The sequence below is a fragment of the Balaenoptera musculus genome, chromosome 1 (genome assembly GCF_009873245.2).
Source record: "Balaenoptera musculus isolate JJ_BM4_2016_0621 chromosome 1, mBalMus1.pri.v3, whole genome shotgun sequence".
NCBI classification, from domain to species: domain Eukaryota; kingdom Metazoa; phylum Chordata; class Mammalia; order Artiodactyla; family Balaenopteridae; genus Balaenoptera; species Balaenoptera musculus.
In genome coordinates, this window is record NC_045785.1 from 36,120,652 (window position 1) to 36,138,303 (window position 17,652).

General features: G+C 57.0%; 1 protein-coding gene across 8 annotated transcripts in view; it reads right to left on the reverse strand.

The window, feature by feature from the left end:
* SLC6A9 (solute carrier family 6 member 9) overlaps positions 1-15,155 on the reverse strand; it is a 31,654-nt gene extending 16,499 nt beyond the window's left edge. Inside the window, exons 1-3 of one of the 8 annotated variants that reach the window (XM_036873010.1) lie at positions 14,847-15,038; positions 12,641-12,737; positions 9,149-9,264 (exon numbers count right to left, since the gene is read on the reverse strand). In XM_036873010.1, coding sequence (XP_036728905.1) covers positions 9,149-9,178 — 30 coding nt within the window. In that variant the 5' untranslated portion in view covers positions 9,179-9,264; positions 12,641-12,737; positions 14,847-15,038. Of the gene's footprint in view, positions 1-7,024; positions 7,044-9,148; positions 9,265-12,640; positions 12,738-13,176; positions 13,250-14,621; positions 14,649-14,846 lie in introns of those variants that run through there. The other 7 variants (XM_036873002.1, XM_036873029.1, XM_036873020.1 and 4 more) reach the window with 7 other exon arrangements.
* Positions 15,156-17,652: the final 2,497 nt, after the last annotated feature.

A 17,652-nucleotide genomic window follows, 5' to 3' on the forward strand; every position in this document is an offset into this window, starting at 1 on the left:
CTGGTCCACAGCTTAGGCCTCTGACTTTTAATTCCTGTGCGAGCTATGAGCAGGGAGCCTGGCTGCTGAGGGCATAGCGCTCAACAAAGGACAGAAGAAGCCAACCTTCCTCCAAGTACACTGGAGGGAAGGGTCCCTCTGTAGGGGGGTGGGGTGGTCCTAGGGGCTCTAGTTCCCTTCCTCCTCCAGCCCTCCTCTGGGGACGCCCCTCCACTTCCTTCCCTGGCAGCGACGCCCAAGGCTGGTGAGCCTTTTTCAATGTTGCACAACTTTTTTTCTCCTTGCATAATTTCCCCCATTCTAAGCCTCCCATTTTCTTGATCTGCTAGGTGGATGGCGTGTCACTGATATTAACTGTCCCTGCAGAGGTTGTTGGCTCTGAGGTGCCCACGAAAGAATTTCTTTGTGCTCATGGTCTGACCCAGACTGGTGGCCTGTCTGCCTAACACAGCTTGGCCCCGCCGACTGGCCGGGCTCCAGGCTGCTCCTGCCATCACCCACCTCCCACTGTCCGCCCCTCGCTGCTCTCCCTACCTCCCTCCGTCGCTCACACCTGGGTGGTGAATTAAACCATAGTGGCCTGGTGCCCCTCTGGGCTGCTCCCCTCCTCCTTGGGCTCCCTGGAGAGCCATCCCCCTCACCTCTGACTCGCCCGGTGAGTGATCTCCAGGGCGGGCACTGCCCTGCCCTGTCCTGTGCCCGAGCTTCCCCAGGCCAGGCAGGATGCAGGCTACGGGGCGTGCCTTCCATGGCTGTGTGGGCGGGCTGGCTGATCATCCTCCGTGACGCCTGCCGTGCACAGACATACACATACAAAACCCTCCATGCCCCTTACCCTTAGAAGCAGTCGTTGACCTGTCTTGGGTTCACAACCTCCCACCCCTTTTCCTGCCTAGAGGGGTGAGCCACACCGAGCAGTCACTTATGTAAGTCCTTTCCATAGCCCTCTGCCCTCTACTTATTCACGGGTCTGGATGAACTCCTGGGATTAAGGCAGTTCAGCTCTGAGGGCAGAATCCAGATCTCCCTCTATACCTTGGGCTTGGCAGGGCGGGACCCTGCGCTGGGGGTTAGAAGCCTAGCATTCTAGAGCCTGCTCCCCCGGCAGCCCCGGGCAAGCCACTTCCACTCTCAGCATTCAGCGTCTTTACCTGTAAAATCAAGGGATAGACAGACAACCTCAACAGATCTCCTAATATTCTGTAGCTCTGCCCTGCCTGGAATTTGCTATTTCTGACTCTCTCCTGTATTTTCCATTAGTTCCCACTGGCTTTCTAAAGAACTTAAAAAAAAAAAGTTGTTATTGCTTTCTTTCTGATTATAAAAGCATTATAAGCTTATCATTAAAAATAATTGGAAACTACAGCAACGTGTAAAGAAACAATGCTGCAGAGCCCGCTCCCAGTGGCGGCCACCAGCACCACCGCAGGCGTGTCCCTTCCTTCTTCATGCTCAGACCCAGAGGCAGCCCAGGATTCTACCCTGGGCGACGGCTGTGCTCTGGCTCCCGACTCCTGCCCTCCGAGAGCGGTGTCCACGGGATATTTCTGTGAATTGTGAGCTCTGCTCTCGGTGGACGCTGAGGAATCCTGGAGCAGCCCGGGCAGGGGGGCCCCACTAGGATCCAGCAGGCTTCTTGTCCAGGACTCTGCAGCCCCAGGGTTTGCTCAAGGGATGAAGTCCCATCCAAGACAAACTTTGTGGAGGAGAACGGGCAAGACCCTACATCCCAGACTGACCTTGAGCCAAATCCAGATCACTGGCAACTTTCTCTGAGTCCCAGTGGGGAATTCAGGCAGAACAGCCAGGACAGTAAACTGTGGCTGCCTCAGGAGACCCCGTGACCTCCTCACACCCCTTGGTTCTTGTTTCCCCAACTTCTCTCCCATCGGTCCAATCAATCCAAGAGCCAGGCTGGCCCTCAGGCAACATCTGCCCCGCAATGACAGAGCCTTCCATCTTTCATCTGGCTTCGCTCATCCAGACATGGGAAAGAGTCAAGGACCCAGGCTGGAGCAGCAGGACCGTGGGAAAATCTACCCCAGACCCGAGCAGGATGCAGGGGCTATTAGTGAGTGCCTCTGGCTTCAAGGAAAACCTCCGAGCACCTGTCAGGAGATCAGGCCCTCATATAGGAGGTGAGAGAGGCAAGGACATGCCCGGTGCTGTTTCGTCCCAGAGCCCTGATTGGCAGAGAGTGATCTGCCAATATTGTGGAGAGCAGACAGAAGATGCACCCCAGGCATGCCAGGCTCCACTCCAGGCCCTGGGAGAAGTGATAGGGCCATTGGGTGGGCTCTGCTTCTGCCCTGAAGCCCAGCAGTCATGCCCTGCACTGTGGCAGCCGTGAGCAGTCTCTGCCCCGCTCGGTTGGCGGCGGGCTGGCATTCTGGAAAGTGGCTTTGGCTTCTGACCCTGGCAGTCCTGAAGGTGGAGGGCAGCCCTGCATAATGTTTCTCCCAAATGCAACCCACATCTCCCCAGAGGACATTCCTTCTCTTGCCTTCCGAAGGTCAAGTCAGGATGCCCTACAGGGAAGAAAGGTGGCTTTCCCAGTCCCCTCTCCCTCACTGCCATCAGTCCCATTGTGCCTGACATCCCTGACCATCCTTGGCTTCCAGGGAGGAGGGCACACCGGTGCCCCCACCACCCGGGCACTTGTCCTAGACACTGGCGAACACCGCGTGGGGTCTCTCTCCTCGCAGCCGAGACTGTCGCCCCATCCCGTTCCCCCACCCTCACCACTGAGTCCATGTAACAAGTCCCCCTGCCCCCTCACCACTCTCCCCATAGGAGTAGCTGCCGTGGCACAGACAATGGGGCTGTATTGATTAGTACAATTCCTGGGCACCTCCGGCCCGTCTCCCCGGGAGCTAGGACAATGCAGCTTTGATACACAGAGCAGATTCTCAGCAGGTCCTTGGGCTGGGGGAGCCCTCATACCCCGATTCTCCTCCCCCGTGCTCCCTCCGCATAGCTAACTCTTCCCGCTCCTTTGCACAGTTGCAACTTTCTGGGTCACTTTTGCTGGTGTCTGTCTCTCTGGCTGGCTGTGCCTGCCCCTCCCTGGCACAGACCACTCAGCCCCTCTCCCCACCCCCAGCCCTGCCTCCCAGTCCGCCTGGCACCAGAGAGGGGGCTCGACCTCCTGGAAGGTGACTGACCTGTTCTGGGGAGGAGGGGGCCACAGGTCCCTGAGCCGCGGCCATCCCAGGGTGAGCACTTGGAGCGGGGTGTGCGTGTCTCCTCTCATTCACACCTCTGCCAGCTCCGGGTGACACTGGCGCATCCCCTGCCTCTTCCACTGCTGGCTGGGCAGCATCAATTACTTTCACCTCATCTCTTCCTGAAGCTCTGCCTACCCCCTCCCCGGCCCTCCCCCTCCAGCCAGTCCCCACGCAGCCCAGCGCGGGTGCTCCACAGTTAGAGTGAAGCGCAGGGTTTGTTGTGTTTCTCCCTTGTTCCCAGCAAGTTATTGGAACAAAACACATACACACACACACACTCACAACCACAGGGTGAGGCAGAGCGGGCGTGGAACTGAGAGAGAGAGAGGGCGGCTCACTCCCATTCCAGAATGAGGTCTGGGGCCCAGATGCTTCTGAGCGCATAGGCCTGGCACTTGGTGGGCTCCTGGGTACCACTGGGCACTAGAGATGGTGAAGGAGAAGGGGGAAGGGGGCGCAACCCACAGGGCACTACCAGAGCATCTCAGACTTCTTAGAATGCTGTGGGCTGGGGGGTGATGGGTCCTGAAGCAGTCCTCCCAGGAGTTGGGGACTCCCAACCAGCCAAGATGATGGAGTGTCCTCATTAGAGAATATGACTGACCATGTATAAAAGCTCTGGCTTAGTGAACGGTGCTGTCACCTGTCTGAAGAAAGATGGCATTAGCCAAGAGGGTGGCTGCAGAATAAGGACCTTTGAGGATTAGTACTGCATCACCCAGAACCTGAGGTGTTCCCCCTGGGAGTGTGTACCGAGTGGGCTGGGCACAGTCTAGCAGGTGTCACCATGGCTGGGGTGGAATGTCACTCAGACCCATTCAATCCCTCTTCTCTGAGGCCACACTCACTGGTCAGTCTCCAGTGGATGCTGAGACACCACAAACCCGTGGCCAGGAAGGTGGGCACGAGTGTTCTGGTGCTAGGAAGGCATAGCTCTTTTTGGAAACTGATAGGTTGGCAAAGGGTCTGGTACATGGTAGGATCTTAGTAAACATCAGTCAAATTGAAGCATGTATGAATTCTGATGTAAAGGACAGCTTCCCTGTGAGTTTGGTAAGTGAGGTGACCCCAGTGGGAACATGGCAGGATGACATTCTTTTTAAAGGGCAAAGGCTTTAGTCAGACAAGCCTGGGTTCAAACCCCAGCTCTGGCAGTTCTCACTATATATATCTCCTTAGGCAAGTCACTTAACATGTCTGGTCTTAATTTTTTCATCTCTAAGATGGGGATAATATCCATCCATCTTTGAAGCTATTAGCATTATTAACAATAGTAACAGATAATACATAATAAGTGCTTACTATGAGCCAGACACTGTCCTAAACACTTTATATATATATTAACTCATTTAATCCTTCCAACAGCCCCTTGAGATAGGTATGTTATTATGCCCATTTTGGGGAGGAAGATGGGGACTGACCTTGGCTCAAGCAAGTCTCCTAAGAATGGCCTCAGACTCCACTGACTGAGCTGTTCCCCGGGCCAGCCTCACGCAGCCGGGCCCCCAGACACGCTCCGTGGACTTCCTGTGAGCCCAAACTGAGGGCCAAGGCCCTGGCTGGGCCGCTGGCTCCAGGAAGGCCCAGTCACCCATGATGCCCAACTGCTCACTTCCACCCAGGGTGGGCTCTGGGCTTTGGCTGCCCTGGCCTGGGCTGGGTGCCCAGAACAGGCAGCCCTGGCTGGACAGCTTTCTCTGGCTCTGGCCATGGGGACAGGAGGCGGCAGCAGCCCAGCTGGGTCCTGGCAGTAATGAGGCCTCATTAGTGGGATCCAGCTGCCCCAGCCCCACTCAGGGAGGCCGACTCCCCAAACCCCGCCTCTGACTTTTCTTAATAAGAGTGGGCATGCCTCCAGAGGGCCAAGGAGTCTAGGGGCTTTGTTGTACCCTGCGACTCCGAGGGAAGGTCCTGCCGAGCCAGGACTGGAAAGTGCTGGGGGTGGCGGGGCTGCAGGGAAGCCGTGTGAGGGGAGGGGAGGCCGCAGGACTGAGTAGGTGGCCTCCAGGGAGGCCGGGGAGGGGAGGGAGACCAAGGGGAACGGAGGGCAGGTTCTAGGTCCGGAGAGGAAGCCTGAGGAGGTTGGGCCTTTTCCTCTGGATCTAGATATTGTCCATTTCACTGGGGAGGGGGTAGTTGCGCATCTAGGATCGTCTAGTTGATTATCTAAGTCATTGCTCAGGCTGTCCTGGCTAGGAGAGCACCTTCTCTGTGCTAGACCTTATAGAAGGAGAGTGCCCACTGTGTGTTGGTGCCTGAGGTAGAAGACCTACTGTGTGTCAAACCCATGCTAGGAAGGCACACAGTGTGTGCCACATCCAATGCTGGGAGAGCTCCCACTGTGTGCCAGGCTCTGTGTTAAGAGAGCACCCACTGTGTGTCCACCCCACAGGGAGCCCTTGTGGTGTGCTGGGTCCTGCACTACATGAGTGCCCCATGCATGCCAAATTCTGTGCCATGTGAGGACCCAATATATGCCCAGGCCTGAGCAGGGTGAGCACCCACTGTGTGCCTTGCACTATGCTAAGTGAGTGCCCAATGTGTGCCATGTCTGTACTAGTTGAGCACTTGTTACATGCTGGGACTCATGCTAGGTGAGTGGCTGGTAAGTGACAGGCCCTCTACCAAGGGAGGGCCAGGTGGGTGCCAAGCCTGTGCTTGCTGAGATCCCGATGTGTGTCAAGCCCATACTAGTTGAGCACCCGCTACATGTCAGGACTTGGGCTGGGTGCGCACCCACTGTTCACCAGGCCCTGTGATGGCTGCTGCAGACAAGAAGTATCCAAACCCTCTTGTCAAAGCATAACAGAACAGGTCGGGGTGGGGCAGCCCCAGGTGGCCTGTGGCGCTTTCAAAACCTTCTAGGGGGGCTTTCCTGGTGGCACAGTGGTTAAGAATCCACCTGCCAATGCAGGGAACACGGGTTCAAGCCCTGGTCCGGGAAGATCCCACATGCCGCGGAGCAACTAAGCCCGTGCGCCACAACTACCGAGCTCTGCTCTAGAGCCCGCGAGCCACAACTACTGAGCCCGTGTGCCACAACTACTGAAGCTCGCACGCCTAGAGCCCGTGCTCCGCAACAAGGGAAGCCACCGCGGTGAGAAGCTTGCCCCCGCTCACTGCAACTAGAGAATGCCTGCGTGCAGCAACAAAGATCCAATGCAGCCAAAATAAACAAACAAACAAACAAGTAAATAAATAAAATAAATTAAAAAAAAAAAAGCCTTCTAGGACGATTCAGATGTTCTGGCACCCAGGGCTCTAGCCCAGGTGACACTGCTCTTATTCATCATGAGGCTTCCAGGAGCAGAAGCAACCAGTGCACTCAAAGATGTTGGGAGAGGCCAGTGAGGCTCACCAAGGCCTTTCTGCCCAAGATGCTGTATGAGTGGGGAGCGGACACAGGGGAGGGGACTGAGTTGGCCAGCTTGTGGACTTGGTGTGCAGCTGTGGGGTTAAAGCTGACCCAGTAGGGCTCTCCTGAACTGGGCTCCTGTCCTCCAGCTCCCTGTCCTCCGAGCCCCAGGCAGCCCGGCCCCACATGTGTATAGAGGCACTAGGTCTCCACGAAAGGACAACCGCCACCCCCCACCCCCAGTGCCCCCAAGCATCCCAGCTGCTCCCAGGCTTGGAGGCACCCCAGCCAGCTGGGTTCCTGCATGGCCCTGTCCTAGGAGCTGCTGAGGCGTGAGGGAGGCAGCTGAGCTGGCCTGGCAGAGACCATCTGGGCTGGGAGCGGGGGGAGGGACACGTGCGGCAGGCATGTGGGTCTGGGCACGTGTTGGGAAGTGGCTCACCATCCACGGGGCACCTGCCACATGAAGAGCCCAGCAGAAGCTCCAAAGATGACACAGGGTGGACACTGAAGAGACCCAGGGGACCCATGTCCTCACACCCAAACCTGGGGCAAAGGGGGATGGAAGTGAGGACCCCATGGCAGGGGCCAGCTGCCTACTCCCAGCCTACCAGGGCACAAACGGCAACAGAAGCCACAGACCTGGGATGGTCCAAGTGCCACTGGCTTCCATGCATGGCCCTCAAGACCCTCTGTTCCGCCCCACCATGGCATCCAGAGAAGGAGCAGCCTCAGTCACTCGCCCTTAGGGGACCACAGGCACCTAATAAAGTCCGGGCGCAGCTGCCTAGGTTAGCTAGGAGAGATGGCGCTCCTCAGAAGCTGTATCCTAGAGACAAGCACTGAATGGAGGCGGAACTGGTTCCAAACCGGGCCCCGAGAATAGCGGAGCCCAAGGTCATAGGCAGAACTGAGAAAGAAGCAGGAATAGAATCTCGAGCAACCACTGGGGGTGCCCAGGGGACATGCTATGGAGCCTCAGACGCAGCAGTGGCGGGCAGAAGTCAAAGGTCAGAGGGCACAGAGGAAATCAAGCCCCAGCTATCTTTAGGCACATCCTGGTGCTGGGAACAGGCGTCCCAAGGCAACATTCCCTTCCACAGACGGGCTGGCCTGCTGGCCGGCAGAGCCCAGGGTCCGGGAAGCTCAGCTCCGGCAGGGATTCTGGGACCTTGTGATTCACGCTCCCTATGTTGCCCACGTGGGTTCCGCATCTCTCCTGCCTCCCTGCCCCAGTCCTTTGAGGGTCACTCCAGAGAAAGTAGAGCAGCCAGTACTGAGTAGTGTAGAGTACTCGGAGGGTTTCTTAAGTTTCATGGGACACAGAATCTCCATGCAGGGAGGGCAGAGCCACAGCCCACTTCCTGCGACAGGCCCATGGCAATTCCAACACTTCCGGGAAGGGTGAGGCCATTTTTGATTCTATCACAGCATCCGCCCCCTAGCAAGTATTCAGGTCAGGAGACCTCCAGCTCTGCCCACATCTGAGCACTCAGAGTTCAGGTTGGCTGAGGAATACTTTGAGAAGCTTAGTGCATTCAGACTTGCTCCAGTCAGGAGGGGGCCAGACCAGAGCAGGTCTGAGGGGCTGGATGCTGGAAGTTCAGAACAGGACGGGATAGAGGGTCCTGAGCCTGGAGCACGACTGTCCAGCTCCCTCCCCCAGCCCATTCCTTTGGACCAAGTACTTCGAGTCCCAGAAATCAAATCCCTGGTGAGGGACAGGGCTTGTTTGGGGAGGGCTCGGCAGAGACCCTAGGCCAATCAGTCTTTCACTGAACGTGAACCGCAACCGAGAATCCATGTGGGGAAGGGAGGAGCCACGGGAGGGGCCGTGCTCAGTCACTGGCTTCCTCCCCTGACAGCTGCCCAGTGTCACTGGTTCCTGAGGCAAGATCCCAAGAGGAGGAATACAACCACTGCCCTTGGGGTATTTTCCTGGTTCCTGATTCCAGGGCTGGCCTGTTCCGTCCATCAGTGAGCCGGCCCTGCTCTTGCCCACTGCTTCTCACCACCTCTCCTGCGCTCTGAGAGAGTGTGTGGCTTGGGGCAGTGGGAGAGGGAGGCTTTCTGAGGAGGCCTCAGGAGAGGATTCGAAATGAAACGCTCTATGTTACTTTTCAGAGTGGAAGAAGAAAAAAATCAGACAGGCTCTGAGGACCCCTTGATCAGCACATGCTGAATGCTCCCCACGGCAGGCAGAGCACAGCGTTGGGTGTCAGCCACAGGACAGCCCTCCCAGCAGGACTGACTGCAGCCTTCTCTCCAGGGTATCTTGTGATGAGGGCGGGAAGTGTGCCTCGTGCCTCCTAGCATGGCTTTCGGGCTCTGTGGTGGAATCCGCACTGCTATGGGCTCGGAGCCATGGCAGCATCTAACCTGCTGTGTGAGGGGCTGCCCACCTGGGCCTGGGACAGCCCTAGCACTCAGGAGCCCTGGCAGTGCCAGACTCGGGGCCCCATGGAGCCTCCTAGGCCCTCCTGTCAGGGCCAGCAGCTGACGGCAGGCCCCAGAGGGGATGGTGCTCATGAACCCCTCCTCCCTGCAGTCCAGTCCCTGTACTCACCAGCATCGCTTTGGCACCTTTTCCTACCATGGTGGTGGTGGGTTAGGGGCTCTGGAGTCCCGGACCACACTCACAGGCTCTGTTTCTAGCACCTTTCAGAACACAGGCCTCAAGAGCTGTGGAGAGAGCAGAGAATGCGCTGAGGATTTGGCCCAGGAAGGCAGGGCAGGACATGTGTGGCCCTCAGGGCTCTTCAGAACAGGTAGTGCAGGGCCCAGACCACCAGCTGGCAGGCCCTCTCTTCCCTCCCACCCTGGCCCAACCCCTGCCAGACCATTTCCTGTCCTGCTCATTTCTGGATGACCCTCAGTCCAGTTCCTACCTCACTCTTCTCCCAAACCTTCCCCTGGATCCCTTGGTCTCCAGACTTCCTGTCCCAATGGGCAAAGGTCTATTTTTGACTCTCCAGATGCCCAATTCTACAAAAGATAAAAAATGAACACAGAACTGGCACAGGGTCCAATTCCTTCATCATCTGTGTGAATGGCTTCAACTTTCCCCTGACGGGGAGTCAGCTTGGATCAGCACATGCTCCCCAACCTCGCCCCAGCCAGGCGTCCAGGATGGTCCTTCCCTATCCCGGTGCCACTCAGCTTGGGCTCCAGGCAGCGGGCTCATTGTTATGTCGCTAACTTGGACCAGAAGCTCTAGGCACACCAAACACAGCATGTGCAGGCACAACGCCGCCATGCCCGTGCTCAGGCTGGCCCCTGCCGAACACCTTCCCTCCTGTTCACCAGGTGCAATTCTACAAATCCTTTAGGAGTCTGCTTAAGTGTCGCCTCTCCTCTGTAGCTTTTCCTGACACTGCCCCCACCCCACCCCACAGTGAACAAACTGTCTCCTCTTTTGTGTTTTGTGCAGACTTCTACCAGTGTCCTTATCAACTCATTTGCTTACGTCTGTCAACCATGGGTTGGTTGGCCAGTTCCCTGAGGGGTTGGATGTGTTTCATTTACCCCTCTGTGCCCAGCACCTGGCGCGGTGCTCAGCTTGCGGGGAGTGTTGGTGGAACTGAGTTGAAGGGAAATGGGTAAGGTTGAGGCCTTGGAATGAGGGGCCAGGTCAGCCGGAGAGATCTCGTAGGAAGCCTCTGAGAGGCGAGGTGGGGCTGGCGAGCGGGAGGGGCAGACAGACGGGAGGCGCGGCCATGCAGCTGCTGGTGTCTGCAGGTTCAATGTTGGATGGACGCAGACGGAAGAGGAGGGAGTTTTTGACAGGTCACAGGAGTGGAATCAACCTTCAGGGAGCCTCAAAGGATTCTCTTATGGGAGGAAAACCCGGGGTCAGATGGACAAGCACATTCACCCTCCATAGGGCCTGGTCCTAGGAAGGACTGGGGCCTTCTCTGGGTCCTCTCAAGGAGTCGCCTCTACTCCAAAGGCTGTTTTGTGCCACTCTGCCCCGCCTACAGCCACCTCAAGGGCCACCTCTCACCCACAGGCCCAGGAAGTCATTGGAAGGCTAGAAAAGAGGACGAAGAAGCTCTTCTTGGCTACCTTAGGCCTTTGTCCTGGCCACCAGGTGTCCTGCATAACCTTCTCCCCAGACCCGAGCCAGGTAGGGATGTGACTTGCGACCATTTCCCTTTGGTTAGTCACCCAGGCCGGCCTTCCTGCCTCTCACTGTTCCCTAAAGAGGTCCCTGCTCGTGGCTTTGGTCTTCTGTGGGCAGTCAGAACAGGGGGTGTGCTCTCTTAGAAGATCATACACTTGTCTTCACTTACCACACCCCTCCCTTCAAGCTGTAAACTCTAGATTTGCTGTCCTCAAAGCTGTCCCTCTTCAGCTAACAGATAATAATGACAATAATGATAATAATGACAATGATGATAGTAATGACAGCAGGTGGCATTATTAAGAGCCACCTCACTGGTTGGGCATTACGCCCTCTGGTCAGGTGAGTAAACTGAGGACACTCAGTCCTGGAACCTAAGTTCCAGGGTGTTATCCCTAAGCACTGCAAATACAGCCCTTGTGGTCAGGGTGCTGACAGATTAGTGGAGAAAAGATTGCTTGGGGGCTGCTTCTAGGACAATGAGTTGGCTGTAAAGCTTTGCTGCTTCTCCTGCTTCTGCCATTTCTGTTAAACGGCCCCATCCATCCATTCAAAAAGTACCACCTGAATGCCTACGATAGGCCAGGCCCTCTTCTAGGGGTTGGGCATCCACGTTACCCAGGCACCAGGCCTACCCCTAACCCATATATGGGCCACTATTGACAAGCTCTCCATCTGTGCCACGTGGGTCAGAGTCAGGTTAGCTTGTGATAAAGAGCTTGGACTCTGGGACCTGGAAGGAGGAACTGGCTCTGCCACTCACTAGGTATGTGACTTCAAGCAAGTTACTTAACCTCTCTGAGCCTCAGTTTTCTCAATTTGTAAGACGGGGCTAATCATACTTCCTTTGTACATTCTGAAGTTTGTGCTTAATTTTTGACTCAACAAGTCCTCCACTTTTTCCTTCCCTCCAATCCATTAATCTTCCCAAAGTCCTAAAGCCCTGATTCCCTCCAACAGTTTTCCACAGCCAACAGGATATGGCCTAAATTGTTCAGCAGGCATTTAGGGCTGGCCACAATTCAATTCATTTACTCCGCAAATATTTATTTCGGGCTTGCTCTGGGCCAGATCTGTGCTGGGCACCAAGAACTCTTCAGTCTCTGCCCTCCTGCAGCTTACAGGCTGGTGGGGAAATGAATGAAACTGGTGACTCAAATGTGTACAATTAAAGCCTACAATAAAGGGTGTGAAAGTGAAAGATCTTCTTGACGAAAATCTACACCGGGGGGCCTGGCCTTGTCTGAGAGTTACAGAGGACTTTCCTGAGGAAGTGATGTTTAAGAGTCAGAGGGGGATGATTCGGCAACAGTGAGCAGAGAAGAGGAAGAGAGATTCAAGCAAATGAAATACTATGTGCAAAGACTGTGAGGCTGAGGCTCAGATAGTGAGGGAGAAAGTGGCCACAGACAGAGGTGGATAGATAAGCAGGTTCGGGGTCTTTGGGGCCTCGGTTTTGGTCTTTATCTTGAGGGCACTGGCAGCTATTGAAGTCTTTAAAGCAGAGTTGTAACTGTGAGGAGGAGCAATTGGTGGAAGGTACATTTTGAAAACATCACCCTAGATTAGTGTGGAGAAAGGACTGGAGGGAGGGGAGACGGAAGAGAGGAAATCAATTAGGAATAGGCCAGGCCAGGGATGAGGGGGCTTGGCTCAGGAAGGTGATGCTGGGGTGGGGAGAGGTAGAGATTTGAGAAAAATATAGAACGTAACTTTGGTAGGAGACTTGGTGATGAATTGGACTTAGGGGGTGAGGGATAAGGAGGGGGTCTCTGGTTTCTGTTGGTATAATAGGAAGAAGCCTGTGCTAGTGCCAGAGACAGGAATGCTGGGGATGCTGCAGGTTTGGAGTGGGGAGAGGATGAGCTGGGTTCGAGTTGCCTGTCAGCCACCCAAGGGAAGATGGGGAGAGGGTAGTCATAGGACCCAGCCCACCTTTACTGTCTCATTGCTCAGTCTTCCTCTCCTCCAAACAGGACTGTCAGGTCAATCAATTTTAAGGGTCCGTCTGGGCCAAGCCCTGGAGTCCTCGCTGGGGATGGAAAGGTGACAGGTTCTTTCCTGGCCTTCAAGGACCTCACAGTTTAGGAGAGAGATAGAGGAGGAAACATAATCTCCATTCACTGTGACGGAGGCAGTGGAGGGGCTGTGAGAGTAGCGGAGGGCCCTAGTTCTGCCTAGATTCAAGGTCGGCTACCTGCAGCCACTTGTGGCCACCTGTGGCCATGTGGGACTGTTCAGCATCCCCAGAGGGTTCTTGTCTTCATGCCTTTGCTTAGGCAGTTCCCTCTTCCTTGAGTACCCTTGTCCCCATATCTATCTATATATACCCCACCCGTCTTCAAAACCTGTCCCAATGCCATTATCATCAAGAAGCCTTCCTTTCTCCTCCCACTTGCAGTCAATCTTTAAATGCTACTCCCGGTTACCCCCAAAGCACGCTGTGTACATCTGATTAATATGCTCCTCACACGTAGCCGTTGCAGCATGGTTACTTGTGTCCCAATCTGCCTTCCCCACCAGCTGGAGAGATCATCCAGGGCAGAGGTGTGACTCTTCTGTGTCCCCAGAGCTGGGCACTGAGCCTCAGTCGCAGTGTAGGCCGAGTAAGGGGGCGTTTTCTCTGCGGTCCTTGGAAACATTTGGGCATGCTCAGTGTCGCTCTTTAGTCCCTTCCTAGAACCAGTCCCCTCACCCCCATCCTCCAATCTTCTGACGCTCCCTCACTTTGGGGTTCTTTAACCTCTCATGTCCTTCTCTCCTTCTCCACTCCTCGCTCCCCAGCCTTTATCTTCTAGCGGCCGCAGCATCAGGCTTGTTTCGGCAAAGACAGACCTAGGCTTTGTGCGGGAGCTGTCAGCGAGCTGGGGACGCGGCTCCTTTAAGAGTGACCAGCGAGGGGGCGTGGCCTGCGGAGTACAGGCCCGAAAGGGGGCGCGGCTCCTTTAAGAAGCGGCCGGCAGGCTGAGAAGAGGCCCTGGAACGGCAGGAAGAGGCGAGGTCGCTTTCGGAGCTGTAGCACCGCCTGGAGCGCCCAGATTCCTCGAAGCGGGGCGCGTCCGCCTTAATCGGGGTGCGAGGTGTCGGGGGCGGGCGTTACATCAGCCGCCACGTGTGGGCCTCTCAGCTGGTGCGGAGGCGGAGCCCCGCCCCCGGTCCCTGCCGTGGAAAAGTACCCGGGCGCCCAGGTCCCCGCCCCCTTGCCCCGCCCCCGAGCCGGCTCCGGCCCCTCCCGGCCCTCCGAGAAAGCCCCCCTCCCGCCTGGCCCCGGCCCCGCCGCCTGCTCCCGCGGGCCGTGGCTGCGGGGTGCGGGGCGCCGGCTGGGAGTGGGCGCCCCAGGCTGCTAGGCCCCTGCCCTCACCTGCGGCCGCCTGGGCCCGCCCTACGCGCACCGGGAATGAAGGTTGGGCTGGGGAGGGCGCGGGTTACAACCCCCAAAGAACAACGCGGCCGTAGCCCCTTCCCAAAGTCGTGGCCAGGAGCCGAGGACAACAGCCCGAGGGCACCGAGACTCCCTGGCGCGGCTTCCCGGGACCTGCTGGCGCGCGGGAACCCTCAACCGGCCGCCGAGTGGGCGGGCAGATAGTGAGGCAGGCCGGCTGGAGGGGCCAGATAGGCAGCTTGGCCGGCCAGCGGCCGGCAAGGAGATGGAGAGCAGGAGCCCGCATGAGGGGCGCAGACACCCGGCCCACCGGTTCCCGGCGCCCGCAGGCCCCTGGCGCGCAGACCCACTGGCGCCTCAGACAGAAGCTCTGGTTCCGGCGCTGCCGGCACAGCTCCGCTCCCGCAGCCCCGGACCGAACCGGCGTCGGCACGCAGCTCCCCCTCCTCCAGGAGCGCCCCCCGCCCCGCGCCGCCGTTCCCTCCCGCTTCAGCTCCTTGGTGACAGCGGTGACACCCAGACGCGCGCACCTACCCCGACCTTTCCGACGAGACAGACATCCCTGTACGTGCACCCACACTCTTACCCCCAGATGCCCGCATGCATGCGCGATCACACACACACACACACACACACACACACACGTTCGCCCGCCCGCTGGTCCTGGGGCTCAGCCCCGCGTAGCCACCAAACACCCAGACCGACGGCGGGACAGACAGAGGCGCGGGCCGCAGCGCCCCCTTCCCCCAGGCTCCTTACCATGCTGCAGCCCCCGGCCCAGGCTTGCTGGGTCCGCACCGCGGTGCGCCCAGGTGGCTTTCTTAAAGGGAAAGTTGCATCAGCCTCCTGAGGCTCAGTGCCGCCGCGAGTCCGCCCGCCCCGCCGCGCCGCTCGCCGCTCCTCCTGAGCTTGTTGTGTTTTGGTTTCAGGGAGGCGGGGGCCAAGAGTTTGGTGAAAGTTTGGAGAGTGGAGAAGGCTTGGGAGATCTAGCCAAGTCCCTCCCCTCTCTGAACAGCTCCCCTGGCCTCCCTGCGCCCCCCCCCCATCTCATCCCCACCCCCGACGACTTCTCAGGCTCCTCCTCCCAGGGAATAAAATTACAAGTTGCTCCTGCTTTCAGATGATTGATCCCCACGAACCCCTGGGAGTGGGCTCCGTAAAGGAGCCCCCTTCTCCGCCCCTGCCTTGCTGCCCTTCAGCTGGGGCCCTTGGAGGAAGCAGATGTCCCCTTCGGGCTAGGCTGGAATGAAGCCAGAACGCCTGGGGCACTTGGGGGGCTGGAGCTGGAGTTAGCTTGCCAGGCCCCCGGCTTTCTGCGCCTGCGTTCCCCCTAGAGAGAAGTCAGAGCAAATTCCATTCCCTTTGAGCAGTGCCGCTAGGGACTGTGGGCACAGCTGGGTAAGGCCTGGGTCCTACTCCTTGGAACTGGAGGGCTGGGGGCCCTTTCTCCATGGACCCTCCTTTGACCACTGGTTTGGCCAACCCTACATTGGCCATTGTGTTACAAGTGCTGCAGTCACCAACCTGGGCCCCCTCTTCTCTCCCTGGGGAGACATACCTGGGTTCCAATTCCAGCTAATGGAGACTTTGCTGAAGGGAGCTTTGCTGAGCCTCAGTTTCCTTCCTGTAAAATAGACAAAACACATTGCTCTAGGCTGCCCCTGAGCAGCAAGGCTTGGCAGTTGGTGGAAAGGGACTCCCACAATTGCTTACCTTGAGAGCCACCAGCTTTCAAGGAGAAGGGCCGGTTAGTACTGGCTGTCAGGGAACAGTTGTTGCCCCCAGCATCTGCTCGGGAAGGGGACCAGTCTCTTCTCGGCACCCTGAGTCTGTCCTCACTGTTGTCTGGCCAGGAAACCAGTTTTATTTGTTCCCTGGGGATACTCAGCCTCCAAGAAGCTGATTCACATATGCCAAACTCGCACAAGATCAATTGACAAGTGAGATTCCACTTTATTAATTTACAATCAGAGGCACTGAACAAGATAGCAGGTATCAGGCACAGATACTTCCTGCCAAGGAGTGCTCTCAGGCCACACACAGTCCATTCCACCAGGCTTCTCCAGGGCCCTACCAACTCAGAACTTATAACCTATTCACAGTAGAGACTTGATCAGATCTGGGAAGTTCTGGAGACATTATTCTTGTCAGCAAGATTATTTTCGTTTGTACTCTGTCCCCAAACCTAGCAGGTACAGCATGTTTGTGATTTATATTCTCCTATGAACGAATTACAGGTGTCTTATGTGTATGTGTCGCCTCTTCCCGAGCAGTCTGTTGTTCCTGTGCCCCCCTGCCCCTGTGGATTTGAGTAGGTGGATCTGTGTTTGTGAGTGACTGTGTGCACTGCAGCAGCTCTGTGTAGTGGTGTGTGTTTGTGCGTGCAACTCTGGGAGCTGGGCACCTGTGATCCAGGCCCCACCCACTCGCCTGTCCTGCTAGGACGTAAAGTCTGTGGCTGGTCTCTCCCTCCCTCCCTCCCCCTGGGGCTTGTCAAAAAGGGCCACCACACAGGGAAGGCAGGATGGAGGCTGTTGGAAGATCCCCCATGGAGTGGAGTGGGGACAAGGAAGAGTGGGAGGGTGGGACAATGGCCTCCTTTCCCCTTGAAGCAGTAGACTGGGGGTCAAGGGACCCTGAGAAGAGGGCACTGAGGGTCAGTGAAGCTTCTGGGATCGACCTGGCCACCTCACCCTAAGGACTCCATATGAAGGGAGGGAGGTTTAGGACGCTCACAGCCAGACCCTGGGGAGGCTCTCAGAACCTGCGGCTGGTGGTGGGGTCGGGTGGGGTGGAAGAAGACAGGGGGAGGGGTGCTCAGGGTTCAGCCCTCTGAGGCTCTATCAGGGAGAAAGAGAATTTTGGGATTAATCTGGGGGCAGGGAGGCAGCCTCACCCTTCAGCCCATGGGGTGGGGGAAAGAGATTTTCCCTGGGGGTGTTTGGGAAAGTTGGAGATATTGCCCACATGGGTTTTGCTAGACAGATGACATAACACAAATCATATTTGCATACATATAGAGAGATTTATAGATGTGTGTATTTTACACATCTTGATCTAGAAAGGGCTTCAGGCAGCTACACAGTGAGTTGAGTCCTGAGGAAAAGCTTGTGAGAAAGATTCTGGTTTGAAAAATCGTCTCCACGAGTCAGGGGCTGAAGCGGCTGTTTTTTTCCAACCAGAATGAGGCCCCAAGGGAAGCAGGTTTGGGCCTAGTCCAGGTCAGAGCTGGGATGGCCTTCATCCCCTCCTGTGAGCTCCCCGCCCTGGGCCACTGGCCCACAGGTTGGGAAGGGCATGGCCAGCCTGGGCCACTGTGAGGAGGGTAGGGGGATCAGGCCAGAGGACAGAGAGAAGGACTGATGGGCTCAGACATCTCGCTGGCTTGCTTCTTCCTGGGGCAGGGCAGTAAGAGGACAGGCAGCAGCTGGGCCCCACCCACTGCGGGCTAAGGCGTGTCTCAGGAGCCTCCAGTTGCAGTGCAATTTCCTGGGAGGGCTGGGCCCAGCATCAGATCCCCTGGTGCTGACAGGTTTCACTTGTCGTCATCAGCCTGCAGGAGCAA